Below are 20,308 nucleotides of genomic sequence, written 5' to 3'. Positions count from 1 at the left end.
CAGAGCTTCCTCTGGAACCAGGCAGGGAGGACCCCGCGATTCGGGGAGGAGGACCTGCTCCTCTGACTGGCAGAGGGGCCAGGGTCCTAGGTGGGGAGTCAGGGACCCATTTTTCCACAGAGCTCTTGTGACAAGGATCCTTCAGAGCACATGCTCGGTGCTAATGCCTATCCTCCGAGGCCACCACCGCCACCACCGCCGCCACGTGGGGCCACAACAGCCACTTTGTACATTACTGCCATATCACTTGGCCACAGTTGATTGGCCCTACTGGTGCATCCAATACCCTCTGGCTTCCAGGTCCTGCTGCCCAGTCCTCAAGGGAGAAGGGTGTATGTCCCCACCCCAGCCTCAGAGGCACACATCTAGGCCCTGCGGTGGGAGCAGCCCCTTTGGGCACCACTGGCACATGATGCTAGAGACAGCCCCCCTTAGCTCCTGTTTCAGGCATCTGTTGCCATGTAACAAACCAAGATTTAAGTGGCTTCAAACAAAATCATCATTTGTAATGATTCTGAGGGGGTTCTACGGGCTCAGCTGCAGTGGTGTAGCCAGAGCGTCTGGGGTGGGAGTGCTGCTTTCGGCTGGGGGCTGGGCTGAGGCTAGGACATCCCTCGTGGCCCCTCCCCTTACATCATCTCTCTCCCCGTTGCCCCTGGCCATTCAAGGGTCTGTCTGGGCAGGGGCTGGCTTCCTAGAGGGAGGAAGCAAGAACCACCAGTGAGTGCTCTGGCAGCCTGTGCTCGGAAGTCCCCAAACAGCCCTTCTGTGGCATTCTCGTGGTCAAAGCCAATTACGATGCGTGCCCAGATCCAAGCGGAGCGGGTAGGGACTCCAGGACTTGGGAGAGGAGCAGGTTGTGCTCACAGGGGTGGGAGGCATTATTAGCAGATGTATTTGGAGACTAACACCTCTCCATCCTCCTTGGCTGACTGCACCTTGAGCAGTCCCTGGAACTGAGTTGAGTCAATCACGTCCCCTCTTGAGAATCTGAACCTGGAGACAAACTGTGGTATCCAGGTGGAGGGCCCTGAGCATCTGCCCATGAGGTGATCAGGAAAAAGGAACAGCTAGGAGAAGCCATGAGGCTTCAGAGACTCAGGGAGAGCCGTGTTGGCTTCCCGACTCCAGCCCTGGGGTCTCTGCTGCTCTTGGAACCCTTTCTTTGCCTGTCAGGGAGATTACTCGCTGTGTCCTTACCATTGTCTGCTCCCAGTGCAATGGGAAGCTGTTGGCAGCTTTCAGCAGGCACCTGGCATGATCCGATTTACACTTTTTTTTTAAGTCTTTATTGAATTTGTTACAATATCGCTCTGTTTTATGTTTTGTTTTTTTAGCCCCAAGGCATGTGGGATCTTAGCTCCCTGACCAGGGATCAAACCTGCACCCCCTGCATTGGAAGGCAAAGTCTTAATCACTGGACCACCAGGGAAGTGCCTTGATTTATGCTTTTTAAGACAGAAATCACTTTCCTGGGTGGAGAATGTCTTGGAGGGTCCCAAGTAGCAGGGAAATCTTCTAGGAGGGGTGGTAGATATCTGAAGGTGAGATGGAGTGGCTTGGATTAGGGTGGTGACGGGGGACGCAGGAGAGATGCCTTCCAATCTGTTTTGGAGTCAGATCCATCAAGACATTCTGGGCTTCCTTGATGGCGCAGTGGTTGAACGTCTGCCTGCCGATGCAGGGGACACGGGTTCGTGCCCCGGTCTGGGAAGATCCCACATGCCGCGGAGCAGCTGGGCCCGTGAGCCATGGCCGCTGACCCTGCGCGTCCGGAGCCTGTGCTCCGCAACGGGAGAGGCCCCAACAGTGAGAGGCCCGCATACCACAAAAAAAAAAAGAAAAAAAAAAAGACATTCTGGGGTAGATGTGAGGAGTGTGGTAAAGAGAGGAATCAAAGATGAATCCCAGGTTTGGGGCTTAACAACTTGTAAATGGAGGTGCCGTTCCTGAGACTTGGAAGCCTGGGGGAGGAGCAGTGTGAGGGAGACCAGGGAGTCCTGCTTGGGGCATATGAGGTTCGAGATGCTTGTTGGTGTGTCCAAGAAGACACACCCAGATTGTACTCTAGCCCCCCTGCCCTGGGTCGGCAGCCCCTCAAGGGCGGGGTCTACCAAATCCAGGGCAGACTGTAAGCATTTTTTTAACAGACACACATTTATTTATTTATTTTTGGCTGCATTAGGTCTTCATTGCTGCACATGGGCTTTCTCTAGTTGCGTCGAGCAGGGGCTACTCTTTGTTGCGGTGTGCGGGCTTCTCATTGCAGTGGCTTCTCTTGTTGCAGAGCATGGGCTCTAGGTGCACGGCCTTCAGTAGTTGTGGCATGTGGGCTCAGTAATTGTGGCTCGTGGGCTCTAGAGCGCAGGCTCAGCAGTTGTGGTGCACTGGACTTACTTAGTTGCTCCTCAGCGTGTGGGATCTTCCCAGATCAGGGCTTCAACCCGTGTTGCCTGCGTTGGCAGGCGGATTCTTAACCACTGCGCCACCAGGGAAGTTACCATAAGCATATTAGACACTCTAAGCACTGAAAAGATCAAGACACCTTGACCTATATAGAATTCAAAATAAAGACAATGTTAAACATGAAAACCAGGACTTCCGACTGTCCAGTGGTTAAGACTCTGTGCTTCCACTGCCGGGGGCCTGGGTTCTATCCCTGGTTGGGGAACTAAGATCCCACAAGCCCCATGGCCCCAGGGGTGGGGTAGGGAGACATGAAAACCAAAAAAGAACCCATTGCTGTAATTAAAATGGCTCTACCCTGGGTTTTCCGAATGCAAAATTCTGGATGATTTAATTAAACACAAAATTTTCTCCCTGCTTTGCTGGTGCACCAAGTGCACGGGTAGTCAGCCTATTGAGTAACATATCCCAGAGCCGGTTCCCGGGCTGGGCTGAATTGATGGGCCTGGAGTGAAATCAGTGTAAGAATATTCCACGAATGAATAAATAAACAGTGGTTTAAGTTTCCCCCCTTATACCGACTGAGCTGACAGCCCTCTGAGAAGGCAGTGAGTCCCAAGCCTGGGACACACAGTCACCCAGGCTTGGTTCCCAGTCGCTTGGTCTCCCAGGGCTCCAGGTTCCCAAGACAGCTCGGGGGCTTTCTGCTGACCACCTGCCACTACCCTCTACATCACAGCTCCCTGCTGCCCTCTGCTGCCCAGTGGCCTAGGGGCCATGAGAAGCCCTGGAAGGGGTCCATGAGTGGCTCAGGGAATTCAGAAACCCCAGGGTCCAGGGACTGAGGTGACTCAATGTCAGAGAGTGGTCAATGACCGAGCGACTGGGGGATTAGTTAATCCCGGGGTCCAGAGACTGAAGGACCAGGTGACTGAGTATCTGACATGCGTCCACTTGTGACCACATAATCTAGTGGTCGAGCAACCTCAAGACCCTGCAGCTGAGGGCCCAGGGTCCGAGGGAGAGACCATGATTGAGGGCTCGGGGGTCTAGGATCAAGGGGCTTCGTGAACTGGCGAACCGAGTGTCCCGGGACCTGGCGGGCACTGGAGGGGCGCCCTCGCCTCTGTCCGCACTGCCTCTGCTCGACGCTGCCCCGGCCTTCCCTTGCTACTCATTAGTGAGTCCTCGGAAGCGTGGACCAATCAAAACCCTCCTCGTATCTCCAGTCCCCTCCCAGCCGCCGCTCTGGAAAGCTGCGGGCGGGTCCTTTCCAAGCGGACCCAATGGAAGTGCGGGCGGAGCGCCGTGCAGGCTGGCGATTGGCTGCCGTGGCGGGCTCTGTGAGAGCCGGATTGGCCGGCAGCGGAGACGGAAGCGACCAGGGCCCGAGTTGCCGGAGCCCGGCCGGGGCGATGTGGAGCGCGGGCCGCGGCCGAGCTGCCGGCACGGCGCTGCTGGGGCTGCTGCTGGCGATCTCGGTCCCGGGCAGCTGTGCCGTCAAGACCGGCGCGGGGCTCGTGACCTGCGGGTCGGTGCTGAAGCTGCTCAACACGCAGCACCGGGTGCGGCTGCACTCGCACGACATCAAATACGGATCCGGTGCGCGGGCCGGGGCTGGGGTCTGACGGCGGGGTTCTGCGGGCCAGGGGGCTGGGGGTCATCAGGGGCTGGAGTAGTTGGGGGCCGAGGGGCACAGGCCGGCCGTTCGAGGGGGTCTTCGGGATGCCGTTCGGAGCTGCGGGCCAAGGGACTTGGAGTGCAGCCGGAGGCGGGCGGGGGCTGGGGGAGCCGTTGGATCCCAGGGTTGAGGTTGTCCGGGAAAGCTGATGGTGTCCGGGTCGAGGGTCGGAGTTCCCGCGTTGACAGCGACCCCGGGGGTGGGATGTCGCCCCCCAGGCAGCGGCCAGCAGTCGGTGACCGGCGTGGAGGCGTCTGACGACGCCAACAGCTACTGGCGGATCCGCGGCGGCTCCGAGGGCGGATGTCCGCGCGGGTCCCCGGTGCGCTGCGGGCAGGCTGTGCGGCTAACGCACGTGCTCACCGGCAAGAACCTGCACACGCACCACTTCCCGTCGCCGCTGTCCCACAACCAGGTGAGCCCCTGGCGTGTGTGCGAGAGGCCCGGCATCTGCTCGGAGCCCCAGCTTCCTGGGTGAAACGGGAATTACAAGTCAGAAGTGTTTGCCGAGCGTCCCCTCTGGGGATACAGAGGTGACTACGCCAGGGTCCTGCCCCCTGGAGTCCCCAGCCCAGCGGGGACACAGACAGGAAGAGCTGTCCGTCTGGATAGCTCCACTCCTGGGGGCGAGTTGGACACAGGAGGGGGATCCGCATGGCCGTTGGGGTGGGGAATGGGAACCCCACGGGGAGGAGGAACTGGGGCTGGGCCTGGAAGGATGAGTAGGAGTCCGCCAGGCCGCAGAGAGAAGGGCATCTTTCCAGGCCTGGGGAAGAGCCTGTGAGCGGAGTTCATTGGAACTTGGTGGGAGGTGGTACTGGAACAGAGGGTGCTTTGGGGAGGCTATCAGAAGGAAAGGATGAGATAATAGAACCTTGGCTGTCAGCCTGAAGGGTGGACTTGATGCTGAGTGAGGGTCAGAGGGGTTAGGACAGGAGAAACCCAGAGGAGGAAGGAGGGGGATGTCTTGGTTCTGTGGGGGCCACTGGTCACCGTCCAGGCAGATGAGGTGGGGTGTGCGTGTGTTTGAAGAGCTGGTGTTGGGGGGGCCCTTCTGGATGCTGGGGGTGTGGGTGGTGGTGTCCCAGTTTGCAGCTGTGGAAGCTGAGGCTCAGAGAGGTGCAGGGAAGGACCTGGGTGTGAGTGCAGCTGCCAGGCAATTGCCCATGGGGGACTCAGTGTGCCCTTTGTCATGCGTGACCACTGTCCTCCCACACCACCCCTGCCCCCACAGGAGGTGAGCGCCTTTGGGGAGGACGGCGAGGGTGATGACCTGGACCTGTGGACGGTGCGCTGCTCGGGGCAGCACTGGGAGCGGGAGGCCGCTGTGCGCTTCCAGCACGTGGGGACTTCCGTGTTCCTGTCGGTCACCGGCGAGCAGTACGGGAGCCCCATCCGGGGGCAGCTCGAGGTGCACGGCATGCCTAGCGCCAACACCCACAATAGATGGAAGGCCATGGAAGGCATCTTCATCAAGCCCAGCATGGAGGCCTCTGCAGGCCATGATGAACTCTGAGTGCCGTGGACCTGCGGGTGGAGGGCAGCAGGGTGGTTTATCTGCAGGGCCACTCTTGGGGGGGACTTTGAGTTTGTAGGGGTTCTCAAGTGCCTTTATGATTAAAGAATATTGGCCTGTGGTTGCATTTTGCTGTGAGCCTGGGGGCGACCAGGAGCTGCCAGCTGGCCCAGTTCAGCATCTCTTCCTCAGTGCAAATCCTCTGTCCCACAGATGGCAGCTGAACCCGTCCAAACCTCTCTGATGCTCTTCCGTGCACTCCCAACACTGCCCAGGGCCATCACAGCTCCCTCTCCACCCTCAGATGGTCCAATGGCCCCAGTGACCCCAGTTCCCCAGCCCCTGAGCTTCATGAACCTTCCTGATGAGGGCTGGGGCCTCAGAGAGGTAGCAGGAGCCCAACTCCCTACCAGCTGGGACGGGCACAGGCTCTCCAGCCCCTCATCCCTTGAGGTGCGCCCCCTCCTCCTGGCACCCCTCCACTGGCAGTTGTGACAGTCTGGACACTTGCCTTTGACCAAGCACTGGGTCAGGACTCTGCTCATCTGCTGGAAATTCGCATCGCAGGATCCCTCTCGGTGCAGATGGCACCCCACACACCCAGCTGGCCCAGACGTGTGGCATCTCAGGCCCCACTGTAAACTTCCAAAGTCCGGAGGCCCTAACAAAACTTCAAAAGATATTGCAAGGGAAGATAACCACAGAGAACTGCCAGCTGCAGACATCTGAGAAGGCTTCCTGGAAGAAGAGGCACAATTTGAGCCGGCAAAGCATTGCAATTTAAAGAAAGGAGCAATAAATAGGCGGGCCCTGATAGAGGAAGGTAATAGCTATTTTGCTGGTGCGTGGGTGACCTCTAGAGATTATGGTGGAGATTACAGTCAGAGAGGCTTGGGAAGCTGCCACTTTCCTGCAGGAGAATGAAAGAGCTGAAGGAGAGGCTGGGGGTGGCAACTGGTTGGAAGGGTCTTGGAGGAGGGTGAGCAGAGCACCTTACTTCTGAGAAATCAATTGACCTTAGGGGGTGGAAGAAAAGCTCTAGCCAATTGTGAGACCTGAGGGGAGGAGGGTCATAATTAGGCCCTTTATGCCCCTGTCCCCTCCCCCATGAGGTCCTGCTCTGCTCAAACCTCTTGAGCATCGTCTACAAGTCTCCACTTCTCTCCCATCACTCACCTGACCTGAGACAGGAGTCCAAGCAGATGGTTGGGAAGTGATCCCAGAAAACACTAGGGCAGAAGAGTGGGGCTCAGAGGAGCAGGCAAGGCAGCTGGTGAAGGTTGCATTACTGAGCAAGTCACCCCTGTGAGCAACTAGGGCTTCATCCCACCGGGGAGCGCTGGGCCCCCATGTAGAACATGCATCAAAGTTGTCCCAACCGGGCTTCCCTGGTGGCGCAGTGGTTGAGAGTCCGCCTGCCGATGCAGGGGACACGGGTTCGTGCCCCGGTCCGGGAAGATCCCACATGCCGCGGAGTGGCTGGGACCGTGAGCCATGGCCACTGAGCCTGCGCGTCCGGAGCCTGTGCTCCACAACGGGAGAGGCCACAACAGTGAGAGGCCCGTGTACCGCAAAAAAAAAGTCCCAACCACGGGGCAAGAAAGTGGGGGTACTTATCCAACCAGCATATCTTCTCTCATTGGCTGAGGGCTGCTGGGCAGGTGGGAGGATTACTCTGCAGCACTTCCCACTTGCCCTGTATTCTACAGCCAGAATGAAGCCCTCAAGCAGAGCCGAAGGTGCCAGCAGGGAACATCCATCCTTTCGGTAGAGGTGAGTGCTAAGGGGGTGTAGGCGGGGCATCAAAAGTGTGGCCCACAGTGCAAATCTAAGGGGCATTCCTCTGATCCACCCCTGGCCCCTCTGGGCTGTAAGAGCCCACTTCTGCCTCTGCTACCTCCCTACCACCACACATACAAAAGTGAGGAGTGTTAATTAAGAGCAGACTCCAACAGTACACAGCATGTAAGAATCCTTGGGAAATCAAGGCCAAAGCTGTGGGAGCAGGTGAGAGGGCTGCAGGCAGAATGCAGTACAAGACCAAAAATTAAAACCGCAGCAGCAGCCGAGCTCTCATTTATTGAAAACTACGTGCCAGGCACTGGGCCAACGATTTACAGAGCATCTCATTTGCTCCTGGCAATAACCCTATGAAGCATAGCACATTCAATTGTCATCTTAATTTTGCAGAGGAGGCAACCGAGGTTGCTAAAGATTCAAACCCAGCTCTGCCTGCGTCCAAAACATTTGCTCTCAGCCACTGGACTGAGAGAATAAAAGAGGAGGGGGCCCAGATGCACAGTAGCCTAAGCACCACCCGCTCCAACACACACTGCAGCTCTATGAGGGCCAGGCGGGCGGTGTACATCCTTCCGGGTCATCAGCCCTGCGGAAGCATTTAATGAATGCTTATCCACAGTCACGCAGGGACCCAAGCGACGCCCCCTTCCCCGTGCCTCCCACAGATCCACAAGCCTCCAGGGGCTCCAAGACCGGGTCCCGCAGGCCAGGCCCACCCTTGGGCTTCAGACAAATCTCATTTGGGTCAAGTCGGGCGATGCGGTGGGATTGGGTCGGGAGGTGGCTACCTCAGCCAGGAAGTCCACCGCAGCCGAACATGCCATCCGAGAGGCACAGGGAGCAATTTCAGTTTGCAAAACGGGGCAGGCAGCGGTCGAGTTGGTGCAGGCTTGACCGCGGGTCCGGACATTTTCCTCCAGTCGTAGCCCCCTCCCCAGCGGGCTTGGCCGCGCGGCCGGCGCCCCCCACTGGGCTTCCAAGAGCGCTCGCCCGCGCGGCGAGAAAACTCACCGAGACTAGAGCTGCGAAAAGGCGGGCAAAGTTCCCTTTGATAAGTTATGAATGGGGAGAAAGTGTTTGTAGAACTCATTGTTAAAACCGCGGAGCCTCAGCCTCTGCCCGCGCCAGGCCAATCCGGGCCCGCAGGCTATTTTGAAATCGCTCCGGCCTCAGCCAATGGGCGTGCAGAAGGCGAAGCCCCCGCCGGCGCCGGCCAATGAGCGCGGCGCTATGCTAAGGAGCCGGGGGCTGGGCCGCCGCCTGTCAGCGAGTTAAAGATGGAGCCGGCGGCGGGAGGGCGCCACGAGGTGCGGAGTGGTCCTGGGGGGCAGCGCGGGCTGACGGCCGCCGGGACCTCTCCCCGCAACCTCCTGAGTCCTGCCCCGGGCCGGGGCGGAAAGGGAGTCCCGCCGCGTGAGTAACTGGGTCCGAGGTGGGGGCGCGGGCAGGGCGGCCCTACCCAGCGGGCGGTGTGGAGGGGCGCAGCCCAGACCCCGGGCGCCCCCTCCGGGCAGGTGACCCTAGAGGGACGGGAAGCCCCCCATTCCTCTTCTTCGCTCTGGGCCGCCGGGCAGGGAATCTGTTGGGACAGAATGCGGAGCTCAACTTGGGGGCCAGGAGCCACGGGCCAAGGATGGGGGCCTGAGTCGGCAGGGGCGCGTCGGCCCGGAGTGGGACCACTCTTCTTCTGCCGGAGCCTCAGGCCACGGGAGGGCGCAGGGTCGTCGGGCTATATCCACTCCCGCCCCAGGCGCGAGTGGGTTTCGGACCGCGTTGGAGCGCGGGCCCCTGTCCTTTGTGTGTGCGCCCTTTCCCGGGCGCGCTCCCGCTCAGGGTGTGGAGCTGCCCCTCAGTCTGGGGTCGCAACCCCACGGCAATCTGGAGGGTGCTGGGGAGGGTCCGGCCCCTCTGGGGTCCTGAGGACTCCGAGGACCGCAGACCCGCTGAAATCCCCTCCCCGCCCTGCTGTCTAGGAATGGGCCCCTAGCCCCACCCACCCACGGTTGAGCTTCCCGCTCTGCGTGTATTGGGGGTGGTGGGGCTCCCCGCTGCTGGCCGCAGGTGCTCTGACGAGGTTGCACTACTGTGCTTTGAGGAGCAGTGCAATGATATTGTCAAAGCATCTGGGACCAGCCTTGGGGACCCTTTCCCCCACACTGCCACTTTCCCTCCCCAGGCCTGGCCCCTGGACCTGCAGGCCCTCCCCTCCCCCTTGCCCAGCTCCAATCCCTTCTCCATGGAAACTTGAGATCCTGGCCAGGCCTGGGCCTCTGGGGTCAGAGGGCACCCTTTCCCCAGGCAGAGGCCCCGCCCCAGGCCCCTGTGGGCCTGCATTCCAGGTCTCAGATCCCCACCTACCACTGGGAGAGGCACTGGCAGGCCTGCCTGACACTCTTTCCCTGTTGCACTACTGTGGGCCACTGGGAAGCAGTGCAATGATGAAAGGGCATCGGTCAGGCCCAGCCCACCACCCACAGTGCCTGGGGGGTGGGGGGGAGTCTTGCTGCCTCACTCCACTAACCAGCAGTAAAGCGCAGGTGTGGAGCTGGTCTGGACTCTTCATCGGAGGATCAGGTGAGGGCAGAGCTGGGGGGTCCTCCGCCAACCTGTCCATCTGGATCATGGCTAGGCAGGGGGAAGGGGCAGAGGCCTCCGACTCAGAAAAGCTATGGTTTGAAGAGGATCTTTACAACCAGATCCCAGGTAAGCCTGTGGACTTGAGGTTTGGTCAGGGCCCTGTGGAGAAAGAGGCCCATTGCTTTGCACGGAGGGTCTGCCCAGGCCTGGCTCAGAGCCAGCTCAACAACCTTGACTACGTGGAGGTGCCCTGGGCCCAGCCCTCCTGGAAGGCCTGGGGAGGGCCAAGCTCTGGAGAGAATGTTCTCCTGGGTTCTCAGCAGGAGCAGCACTAGCTGGGTGGACAGTGGACTTGGGATACAAAGCCTGCAGCTCACGTCCTCCAACCATGCCCACTTGTTCTCTTACAGGGACATGTGCTGCCCTGAGCCTGCAGGAGAGACTGTGAGGTGCCTGGCATGCCCACCCTCACAGCTGGAATCGGGGGGAGTGGAGCCCAACGGCCAAGAAGCCTGGCCCCAGGCGTGCTTGCAGGGTCACCTCCAGCATCAGGACCAGACACAAAAGATTTTGATGTGCCCAGTGACAGCCACTCAAGCCTGTCTCCTTGAGAGGAGGCTCAGGTCTCCGGATGGGCATTTGGGAGTACCCCTCACCAATGGTTGAGCACAGAGGGACCCTGGCTTCACCCCCACCCTGGGCGTAGAAGCCCTGGCATCCCGGGGAGGATGAGGGGAAATGACACATGCTCCTCTGTCTCCTAGACCTGACCCCTTGGGGTTCCTCCATCCCAAGTTCACCTGACTTAGGCCCATGGCTGGAGGTGGCCACCTCTTGCTCTCGTGCAGATTCTGTACCCATTGGCCAAAGACCCCCATGCAGCTATCTCCTGCCCTTGCTGGGAGAGGCTTGTGAACTCAGGGCTCTGCTCAAATGTCCCCTCCTCTGGGAAACCTTCCCTGGGCTCCAAGACATCCGATGTTCCTCCACCAGAGCATGTTAGATCACATTTTTCTCCCTGTGGCTGAAGCCCTCTTTAAATGGGGAGCCCCTGAAGGCAGGGAGCATGTAGTTTTTTCTTTCTTGGCAGCGCCTGGCACAATACACTTTAAAAATCCAAATAAACAGAAAAAGTGTAAGGTATTATAAGCATAACATGATGGGGGTGTTAATCAGGGGTCTGCCTGACCTCTCAGAGGATGCTTGTCCTGTTTTTAAAAAGGCACCTACTGGGCTTCCCTGGTGGCGCAGTGGTTGAGAGTCCGCCTGCCGATGCAGGGGACGCGGGTTCGTGCCCCGGTCCGGGAGGATCCCACATGCCGCGGAGCGGCTGGGCCCGTGAGCCATGGCCGCTGAGCCTGCGCGTCCGGAGCCTGTGCTCCGCAACGCGAGAGGCCACAACAGTGGGAGGCCCGCGTACCGCAAAAAAAAAAAAAAAAAAAAAAAGGCACCTACTATGTATTTTAAAGTCAAATCTGATTTTGTAAGTCATATGGACCCCGCCTCACATCGGGGGCCACCTGCCTGGGGCAGGTGGCAGAGATTTGGATGCAGGTGTATCTGAGTCTGCCTGCACCCGTAGGCGAGATGCACAGGCCAGACCTTCTCCCTCCTTGGTTGTGTCCATCTTGATCTGTGACATCAAAGCAAGAGGAAGTGAATGCTACCTCCTGTGTTGGGGAGAGCTGGAGCTGGCGGTTTGGTGGTAGGAAGTGAAAAAATCTCAGGTGCACTCCACGGATCACAGGGCTGATGGAGAGGGGGGTGGGTTAGGAGGGGACCTGAACTAAGCAGTCCAGGACGCACCCCCTCAGCGGCTGGGGTGGATGGTGGGGTCGGCCACTGACCAAGTAGGAGAGGGAAAAGAGAAGCAGATTTCAGGGTGGGAGGGAAGAAGCTGCGTGCCAATCCGGATGTGCTGAGCGTGAGATGCCCAGGAAACGTCCCCTGGGGACACTTAGATGTGGGTCTGTAACTCAAGGGACTTGGGGTTAGTTAAGTCAGTTCTAGGTTGGGACTAAGAAGTGGGTAAGATGTCCAAGAAGGTATGGTAAAGACAGGACCCTCATGAGGAGAGGAGACAGGATAGAAGCGGGAGAGGAAGTCAGAGGAGCGTGAAAAGTCCGGGGCTAGAGGAGTTGGGGGCAGAAAGAACTCCTGCGGCCTTGTCTACAGACGGTGAGGAGGAGGGGAGCAGCCAGGATGGGAGGTACTGGAGTCCGGCCAGGGGCCGAGCGCCTTAAAGAAGTTGTGAGAGTTGACGTGGCCACGGGCGGGACCCCGGGGTGTGGGCCTCCGCCCGGGGTACCTGTGTCCCACCGGCCGCCCCGTCGAAGCGTGACGGCGCATGCGCAGAGCGGCCGGCATTGTCACGTGCGGCCGTCTCGCGCGGATTGGCCCGCGGTCTCCCGAGACTGGCCGGAGTTGTCGGTGCGGCGGCGCGCGCGGAGAGAGCCTGCGTAGGCGTGGCGGAAGGGGGACAAAGGTGCGTCCCCGGGCCTGGCCTTCTGGGGCCGACCCCTCCTCTCCCTGACCTGGGCGGGTGGGGTGGGCGCGCCCGGATCCCGGTGGCCCCGCCTGGATGGTGACCCGAGCTCTGGCCCTCGGGGGGTCTCCCTCCTCCCCTCCTGGGGCCGGTGGAGTGGGCCGTCCCCGACGGCCGCTCCGCCCCCAGGCAGCCAGGCAGCCCGGCAGCCGAAGCCCTCGAGAATGGAGGTTCTGGACGAGTTCGACAGCGAGTTCCCCCAGAGTGTGACCTTCTGCCAGCTCATCTCCGAGGAGGACTTCGAGAGGCAGGTGGCGACCTACACTGAGCGCGCGCTCCGCCTCCTCTTCCGCAGCCTCGACCGCAGCCCGGCGCTGGCCGAGAAGGTGGTGCGCAAGGGCAAGCAGGCGGAGTGCGAGCGGCGCGGGCTCCTGTCCTTCCTCTGGGTGCGGGCCCGGGGGGGCGGGGCGCCGGGGTTCCGAGGTGGGGGCGGGGGCGCCGGTGTCCGCCCTGCTTGAGCTGCTGGGGGGGGTCTTTCAGGAGGCGGCCCTGGCCAGGCGGCTCACGCGTCCGGCTTCCTCCTCCCTGCCTCTCCCGCTGTCGTCGCAGGCCAAGGTCTCGTGTGCCGTCCAGGGGGAGCTGAACTGTTGCAACAGCATGGGCGCCCTGGAGATGCACCAGCGCCTGGAGCAGCTCAAGAGGCGCATCCACCGCGTGTACTTATACTCCCAGAGTGAGGCTCCATCCGCGCTGGGCTCGAGCAGCCTGGCTGACCTGACTCACAGCTCCCCGGTGGTCCACAGAAGGCTATCTACGCTCGGTCTGTCAATCAGGATCCGGCGAGGCCTGCACACTGTTTGGGTGGGAGGCAAATTCGTGTACACTCCGGGCCCCGCGAGAGTGAAATGAGAGGCGGCCTCATTAGTGGCCACACAGGGTGGCAGGTGGGGATTCTGTCCTCGTCTTTTGAAGCTCCTTTTGACGCGGGATGCCCTCACCTTTCCCCGATGCTATGGACTAAAGAACTGTGTTGTTCTTTGGGGGACCCACTCGATGGGTTTGTATCTGTTGTCTGGGTCCGCTGGTGTGTTTGCTCTTCCCCCTCTGCCTGTTTCTTGGATAGTCGTTCTAAAGCCTTGATGAGGTTTGGATTTGGTCCTTGGGAGTGTCCGTGTTCAGGGATGGATGGTGGTGTTGGGCTTCTTTGTCTCGCCTCACATTGGGGGGCCCAGCTTACCTGGGGGGGGTCCCACGGCACCGTTCATCCAACAGCTGGACCCACAGCATGTGTAGCTCTTACCGCGGCCTCCCAAGATGTTGGTGTGGTGTTATTTATCCCTGTTTTACAGAGGAGGAAATGGAGGCCCACGGAGGTTGTCCGGCATGTGTAGGCCACACAGGTGTGGTGGAGCTGGACTGAGACTCAGGGGAGGCGCTCAGCCTCCAGCCAGTGCTCCCTGGCAGTGCTTATCTCACTCTAGATGAGCCGTCTGAGAGGCTGCAGGAGGGGCTTGTTAACTCCTACTTTGCTGGTGGGACCCAGCTTTGAACAGTAGAAAGACCCAGGCTCATTAGAACAGGAGAGAGGAGGTGCAGGCCCTAGGTTCCTCCCCAAGCCCACCTCTGCAAGAATTCCTCCCCGTGCACCCTTTGCGCACCCCCAGGATGACCCGGGGCTGCGCGTAGTCAGTGGGCTCACTGTCTGGGGACTGGACACCCCGCTGGGGTGCTGGCAGACTCCAGGGCTTTGGGCCATGCCTGGGAGGGTGGGTGGCAGGCCAACCTGTTCGGGCCAAGCCCAGCCCTCCTTGGCGGTGACACTCCATCACTTACTGTGAAATTCTGCCCTGGAAGGCAGACAGCCCGGCGTGGCCCCTGCCTGGGCCTTGTATAGTTCGAGCTTCCTGCTCCACTCATAAGATAGAGACAAAAGTACTGTTTCCCTGTGGGGTGGTTTTGGGGCCAGTGAGGTGGCACGTGTTCGTGCCCATCAGTAGTGATGCCCTTTGTGGGCCTGCCTCCCTCCTTGTTGGAGGGCCTGTGTTTGGCACCCCCCCAACCTGTTTGGGCCTTGGGGTAGGTGCTCACCGACACCTTCTGTCCCAGATGCCAAGAAGAAGAGAAGCAAGCCAAAACCGAAAACCAGAACCCATCCTCTTGCGGGACCGGTCGACCTTCCCGTGTCTGCCACCAACCCTGCTGCCACCGCCTGCCACCACCATGGCCTCCATGGTGGCCCCATCAACCTCTGTCTACACCCTGCCCAGGGTCTTTGGCCCCTTCCCTCCGCTGCCCAGCACGTCGGTCAGTGGCCCTGGGAGGGGCAGCCTCTAACCCCCTGCTCAGAAGCACCCCAGCGATGCCCGGTCCCACAGCAGTGGTTCCCAGAACTTTCTCTGCAGGCAGCAGTAGATAGATGAAAGGGGGCTGCTCTGCTCGCAGAGTCGGGCTGGGGGAGGCACAGGGCTCCGCCTGCCTGGCCTCAGTGAACTTGGCGCAATTCCGGGATTCCCAGGAGACGCCTGAAGCCTGCCTCTCCCCGTGTGTGTCATTCTCCAGGCTGCCCTGTAAGTACCTCTGCAGTGCCCTTCCGACTCACCTACCCTTCCTGACTCCCGCTTATCTGTCACCTGTCCCCCAGGCGGGGCTGGGATCTCCTCTGTTGGCTCCCAGCCCCCACGCCGGGCCCCATCCCCCTAATACCAAGCTCCAGGTGGCACTGAGGATGAGCCTGGTGTGTTTGCTGATTGACTGGAAGGCACATCGTTCTCATAGTTCCTGGAGAAGGTGTTTCTCTTCACGATGAGGATCCCACCCTTGTCCTAAAGTTTCTTTTGTTTGCTGCAGATGGAGCAATTGGAAGTTTCGAGGTCTGAAGCAAAATTGAACTGGACCGGCCTGTCATCGAACCCGAAGAGGTGGGAGGATTTATCCCGGGCCCGAGGCAAATTAGACGGGAGGGTTTGGGAGAGCCTGCTTTGTGCTAGCTGGGCTGTGATTCCCTCCCCTCTCTTAGTGGATCCATCCTGCAATCCTGAGTGGTCCTTCCTCTCCTGGTCCCAGGGAGGAGTCGGGGCTCAGAGGTCTGCCTGAGTACAGAGCCCCCGTGCCCCCGAGGCTGGGGAGGCACCCCCCACCCTGGAGGAGCCCAGAGCTGAGTGTGTCCCCCGCCCCGCCCTGTCTTGCAGCCACGTAGTCGATCTGACCCCCTTGGTCTTCAATCCTGGAGGCTTCCACTTCTCGTACTTGGCCAGGAACAATGCACACAAGCTCCACTGCCCTGGCTTCCCCTGGTAAGTGTGCCCCCGAACCATCTGGCCTCTGAGCAGCCTGCATGAGGGCTGGAAGGATACTCAGTGTGATGGTCACTCCCACTTCCAGGAGGGACCCTAATGTCGTCAGGGGTGCTGGAAGGTTGCTCCCCCTTCCTAGTGTTTGTGCTGGTGGGAAACCAGAAACAAACAGCCCAGAGGCCAATAGAAGGGAACGATTCAATCAGCTGTGGGCAGCCCCGTGCTTTATCTACATGCGTGTTTTGCAAAGCAGGGATTTACTGAATATGGGTTTTTTATTACCGTTTTTGTCAAGTATTTCCCACGTCATTGAGTGTTTAGATTAGCTGCTTCATTGCATCAGATGACTTTTTTTTTTTAACAGCTTTATTGAGGTATTATTCACATGGTATAATTCGCCCATTTAACATATACAATTCCTGGGACTTCCCTGGCAGTCCAGTGGTTAGGACTCCGTGCTTCCACTGCAGGGGGCCCAGGTTCCATCCCTGATTGGGGAACTAAGATCCCACAAGCTGCAAGGTGTGGCCAAAAACGATTAAATAAATAAATAAACACACAATTCTATGGTCTTTGGTATATTCACAGTTACGAATGCATCACCACAATTAATTTTAGCACACTTTCCTCACCCGAGAAACCCATAGCCCTCACTCTTCCACTCGCCCCTCTTCAGCACTTTCTGTCTCTATAGATTTGCTTGTTCTGGACGTTTGCTATAAATGGTATCATAAGATATGTGGTCTTTGTATCTGGCTCCTTTCAGTTGGTTAATGTTTTTGTGGTTCATCCATGTTGTAGCAGCACTCATTCTTTTTAAAATTTTCAAATAGATTTCATTTTTTAGAGTAGTTTAGGGTTTACAGTAAAACTGAGCTGAAAGTACAGAGAGTTCCATATCCCTCTGCCCTCCCCCCACAGCCTCCCCCCGCGATCAACATCCGCCAGAGAGTGGAACCTTTAATACAAACTATGACCTACATTGACGTGTCATTATGTAAAGTCCATGGTTCACATTAGGGTCACTCCTGGTGATGTACATCTTATGGTTTTGGACAAATGTATAATGACATGTGTCCACTATTACAGTGTTGTATGGAATAGTTTCCCTGCCCCGAAAGTCCTCTGCCTGTTCGGCCCTCCCTCTCCCTCAGCCCTAGGCAACCACTAACCTACTTTCTGTCGCTATAGGTTTGTCAGTTCTGGACATTTTATGTAAATGGAACCATACCATAAATTGGTCTTTTGTGACTGGCTTTTCTCAGTTAGCATAACATTTGCAAAGTTCACCCATGTTGTAGCATGTGTCAGTACTGCATTTCTTCTTCTTTTTAATTTCTTCTTTCTTTTTAAATTTAATTAATTTATTTTTGGCTGCGTTGGGTATTCGTTGCTGCTCGTAGGCTTTCTCTAGTTGCGGTGAGCGGGGGCTACTCTTCGTTGTGGTGCATAGCCTTCTCATTGCGGTGGATTCTCTTGTTGCAGAGCACAGGCTCTAGGCATGCAGGCTCAGTAGTTGTGGTTTGCGGGCTCTAGAGTGCAGGCTCAGTAGTTTTGGCGCGTGGGCTTACTTGCTCTGCGGCATGTGGGATCTTCCCGGACCAGGGATCGAACCCATGTCCCCTGCACTGGCAGGCGGATTCTTAACCACTGCGCCACCAGGGAAGTCCTCGATGGTCTCCTTTAAAGTACAAAAATTAAGGCTTAGTCTTGTCGAAAGGCAATCTGTCAAAACATATCAGGAGCCATGCCAGTTCTCAAATTCTTCAGTCTAGTATTTTTCATTCTGGAACCTGGCCCCAAGGAGAGGATTGAGGGAAAGAAAAAACGATTGTGTATAAAAATGTTTATGGCAGCGTCAGTTAGAAAGAGCGAGACTGGAAACAGCTCAAATGTGCATTCACATAATTATGGAATACTATGCAGAAATTAAAATGTTTGGCGTGATGACACACGAATGTATAGACCCATGAGTTGTGTCTAAGTGGAAGCAAGAGGCTCTCAGGTGGAAGGAGGCGGCGTGAAGAGGCGTGAAGGTGACTGACTGCCGGTGACAGAGCAGGGGGTGGCCAGTGGTGAGGTGACAAAGCCAAGCTTAGCAATAAAGCATTGAGCACCGTCAGGGCCTCGAGAACAGCAGGGCCACAGTGGGGGCCAGGTCACCACAGGTCTTTGGTATATTCACAGTATGAACGCATCACCACAATTAATTTTAGCACACTTTCCTCACCCCAGAAAGATCTGTTGAGAGATCTGGCTTTTTCTAGGCATGGTTTAATAAAGTTATGATTCAGGGCTTCCCTGGTGGCGCAGTGGTTGAGAGTCTGCCTGCCGATGCAGGGGACACGGGTTCGTGCCCCGGTTCGGGAAGATCCCACATGCTGCAGAGCAGCTAGGCCTGTGAGCCATGGCTGCTGAGCCTGCGCATCCGGAGCCTGTGCTCTGCAACGGGAGAGGCCACAACAGTGAGAGGCCCGCGTACCGCAAAAAATAAATAAATAAATAAAATAAAGTTATGATTCAGTCGGACAATGCCATTTTAAAATCTTGCCTTTGGCACTTAACATTAAAGCCCTGGGGAGCTGTCCACTTCTTGACAGCCTTTTGAACGCCAGCTTCCTTGGCCGTGTGACAGACGTACAGCATGTGCGGTACCCTCACTCAGCGTGTGTGTGTGCACGCGTGTGTTTCTATGTATGTGGTGGATGGGCATAAATATGTTATCTCCCGCTTCCAGAGAAAACGGGTGAAGGTCAGCATGCCCTTCTTGCACCTGCTGCTTCTGGGGGTTTTGTTTGTTTGGTTTTGGTTTCTTGTTTGTTTGTTTGTTTTGGCCCTGCTGCGCGGCTTGTGGGATCTTAGTTCCCTGACCAGGGATTGAGCCTGGGCCCTTGGCAGTGAGAAGCGGGGTCCTAACCACTGGACCGCCAGAGAATCCCCTGGCATCACTATCTTCATGTGCTAAGCTGTCCCTGAATCTCAAGATGAATTTCCAGAAGTGAAATTACAAGGGAAAGGGTAGGAACAGTTTTCAAAAGCACTACCATTTTTCAGATTCTAAAACAGGATCTAGTTACTGTAGACAGTTTGAAAACTACCCAAAAAAGACACCAATCACTCTCACTCCCAAGGTCAGAAATAACCACTGTTGGCATATATCCCTGTTTCGCTGTAGGTGTTCCCCATGGACATGAGTGTATGTGCACAGGTAGTAGTTTGTTACATAGTCAGGAGCGTCCTGTGAGCAGCTTTGCAGCCAGTTCTGGAACATGTTGCTTCCCTGTCATTAAAAATACCTAGAAATTCACCAGTAATCATAGATGCAAAATACCCACCCCATTGTGTGGACGGAGCATCATTTACTCAACTACCCTTGCTTGTTGAAATATTTCATTAATGGGGACAATTTTTAGCCTCCTGTTATGTATTGCTTTCTAAGTGAGCTGTGCTGTCTTGGCACTATCCCCCAAAATGGATTATTTTAAATTGTTTTCTAAAAGTTTACAAAAGCATAACATACTCTATGGAAAAAAGGTCACAATATAGAAATGAATACGTGAAATATGAGTCCCAATACATTGGTTAATTTTTTTTAATCAAATCAGGATTGTACTGCACGTACCTCTCAGCAAATTGTTCTTTCCATTACTGTACCATTGGGGTGTCTTTACTTGCTGGGATGTACAGACCAACTTTGTTCCTTAAATAGCTGTGGAATAGTCCACTGCATGCCTGTACCATGTTTTTTTTAGCTGTTTTCTGATGGACGTTTGGATTGTCTCCAGGTTTACACAATCACAAACATTGCTGCAATGAACAGCCTTGAGCAAACATCCATGGGAGGGATTTCCAGCAGCAGTAATGTATCGAGAGGCATCCCACAGCCTGGGTTTTGTCGTGTGTTCCACTGATGGCCCTGTGTGCCCTGTCCCCCTCATGGACCCATGTCTTTTGTGTTTCCTGAACAGGCCCTCAGCCTGTAGTGGTTCTGCCAGCACCGAGGAGATGCTATCCCCATCTGTGAAGGCCTCCATCTTCACCCCACCTGTCCTGCTCAAGTTCCAGCCTGTGCCCAGACGCAAAGATGACTCAGAGAATGACTCTGGCAGCACAGAGTCCACGCCCTACCAGAGGGACCCATAACCTCTTCTGTACAGACCACGGCAGGAGAATGAATAAAGTTCCCCTGGTGGTGCCTTCCTCGTGCCACGCTCCCCAGGGGCTGTGCAGTCCCACGGGCTCTCTGCAACCCCAAGAGGTGGTCAGGGTAGTGCAAGCCTGAGGCTCTTTGGCCTGAGACTGCACACAGTAGGTGGTCAGGTCAGTGAAGTCCCCTCACTTGCACCTAACCTGGGAACTCAGTCCTGTGCACTTTGAAAGAGTGATGAGTGCAGGGAGTGTGCTGCCCCTCCCTGCAGTGACTCTGTGGCCCCTTTGGGCCTCACTTGACCCCACTGAGTCGCAAGACTACCAGTTTTTGCTACACCCAGCTCCTAAACACAAGGCTTATCTGGGTGCAAGTTTAGAAACAATGGTCTGTTCCCTCCTGG

General features: G+C 57.1%; 2 protein-coding genes across 5 annotated transcripts; both read left to right on the top strand.

Moving 5' to 3' along the window:
* Positions 1 to 3,764: 3,764 nt before the first annotated feature.
* SDF2L1 (stromal cell derived factor 2 like 1) lies at positions 3,765 to 5,724 on the top strand. Its single transcript, XM_060119105.1, has 3 exons — positions 3,765 to 4,008; positions 4,306 to 4,502; positions 5,322 to 5,724. Exons 1-3 carry the CDS (start codon positions 3,822 to 3,824, stop codon positions 5,601 to 5,603), a joined length of 666 nt encoding a protein of 221 aa, XP_059975088.1. The 5' UTR covers positions 3,765 to 3,821; the 3' UTR covers positions 5,604 to 5,724.
* A 5,738-nt stretch (positions 5,725 to 11,462) lies between these two features.
* LOC132502907 (uncharacterized) lies at positions 11,463 to 19,955 on the top strand. 4 transcript variants are annotated; one of them, XR_009534538.1, is made up of 7 exons: positions 11,463 to 12,465; positions 12,655 to 12,854; positions 13,075 to 13,198; positions 14,572 to 15,032; positions 15,313 to 15,383; positions 15,654 to 15,758; positions 19,727 to 19,955. XR_009534538.1 is itself a non-coding variant. In XM_060119178.1 (4 exons), exons 2-4 carry the CDS (start codon positions 12,690 to 12,692, stop codon positions 14,797 to 14,799), a joined length of 642 nt encoding a protein of 213 aa, XP_059975161.1. In that variant the 5' UTR covers positions 11,463 to 12,465; positions 12,655 to 12,689; the 3' UTR covers positions 14,800 to 14,882. The 4 variants fall into 4 exon arrangements, 3 of the variants coding, with proteins under 3 accessions (XP_059975161.1, XP_059975159.1, XP_059975160.1); XM_060119178.1 differs by lacking the exons at positions 15,313 to 15,383; positions 15,654 to 15,758; positions 19,727 to 19,955 and having other exon boundaries at positions 12,655 to 12,851; positions 13,075 to 13,326; positions 14,572 to 14,882; XM_060119176.1 differs by lacking the exons at positions 15,313 to 15,383; positions 15,654 to 15,758; positions 19,727 to 19,955 and having other exon boundaries at positions 13,075 to 13,326; positions 14,572 to 14,882.
* The last annotated feature ends 353 nt before the right edge of the window (positions 19,956 to 20,308 follow it).

The sequence above is a fragment of the Mesoplodon densirostris genome, chromosome 15 (assembly GCF_025265405.1).
Source record: "Mesoplodon densirostris isolate mMesDen1 chromosome 15, mMesDen1 primary haplotype, whole genome shotgun sequence".
Lineage (NCBI taxonomy): Eukaryota > Metazoa > Chordata > Mammalia > Artiodactyla > Ziphiidae > Mesoplodon > Mesoplodon densirostris.
This window is presented reverse-complemented; position numbering and strand designations above follow the sequence as displayed.

What these genes read in the sequence shown, in the direction of transcription:
- LOC132502907 (XM_060119176.1), top strand. Translation starts at nt 12,690, where the DNA reads ATGGAGGTTCTGGACGAGTTCGACAGCGAGTTCCCCCAGAGTGTGACC. An exon ending in CGGCGCTGGCCGAGAAGGTG is followed by an intron (nt 12,855 to 13,074) that starts GTGCGCAAGGGC and finishes CTGTCGTCGCAG; the next exon opens with GCCAAGGTCTCGTGTGCCGT. An exon ending in GAGGCCTGCACACTGTTTGG is followed by an intron (nt 13,327 to 14,571) that starts GTGGGAGGCAAA and finishes CTTCTGTCCCAG; the next exon opens with ATGCCAAGAAGAAGAGAAGC.
- SDF2L1 (XM_060119105.1), top strand. Translation starts at nt 3,822, where the DNA reads ATGTGGAGCGCGGGCCGCGGCCGAGCTGCCGGCACGGCGCTGCTGGGG. An exon ending in CGACATCAAATACGGATCCG is followed by an intron (nt 4,009 to 4,305) that starts GTGCGCGGGCCG and finishes GTCGCCCCCCAG; the next exon opens with GCAGCGGCCAGCAGTCGGTG. An exon ending in CGCCGCTGTCCCACAACCAG is followed by an intron (nt 4,503 to 5,321) that starts GTGAGCCCCTGG and finishes CTGCCCCCACAG; the next exon opens with GAGGTGAGCGCCTTTGGGGA.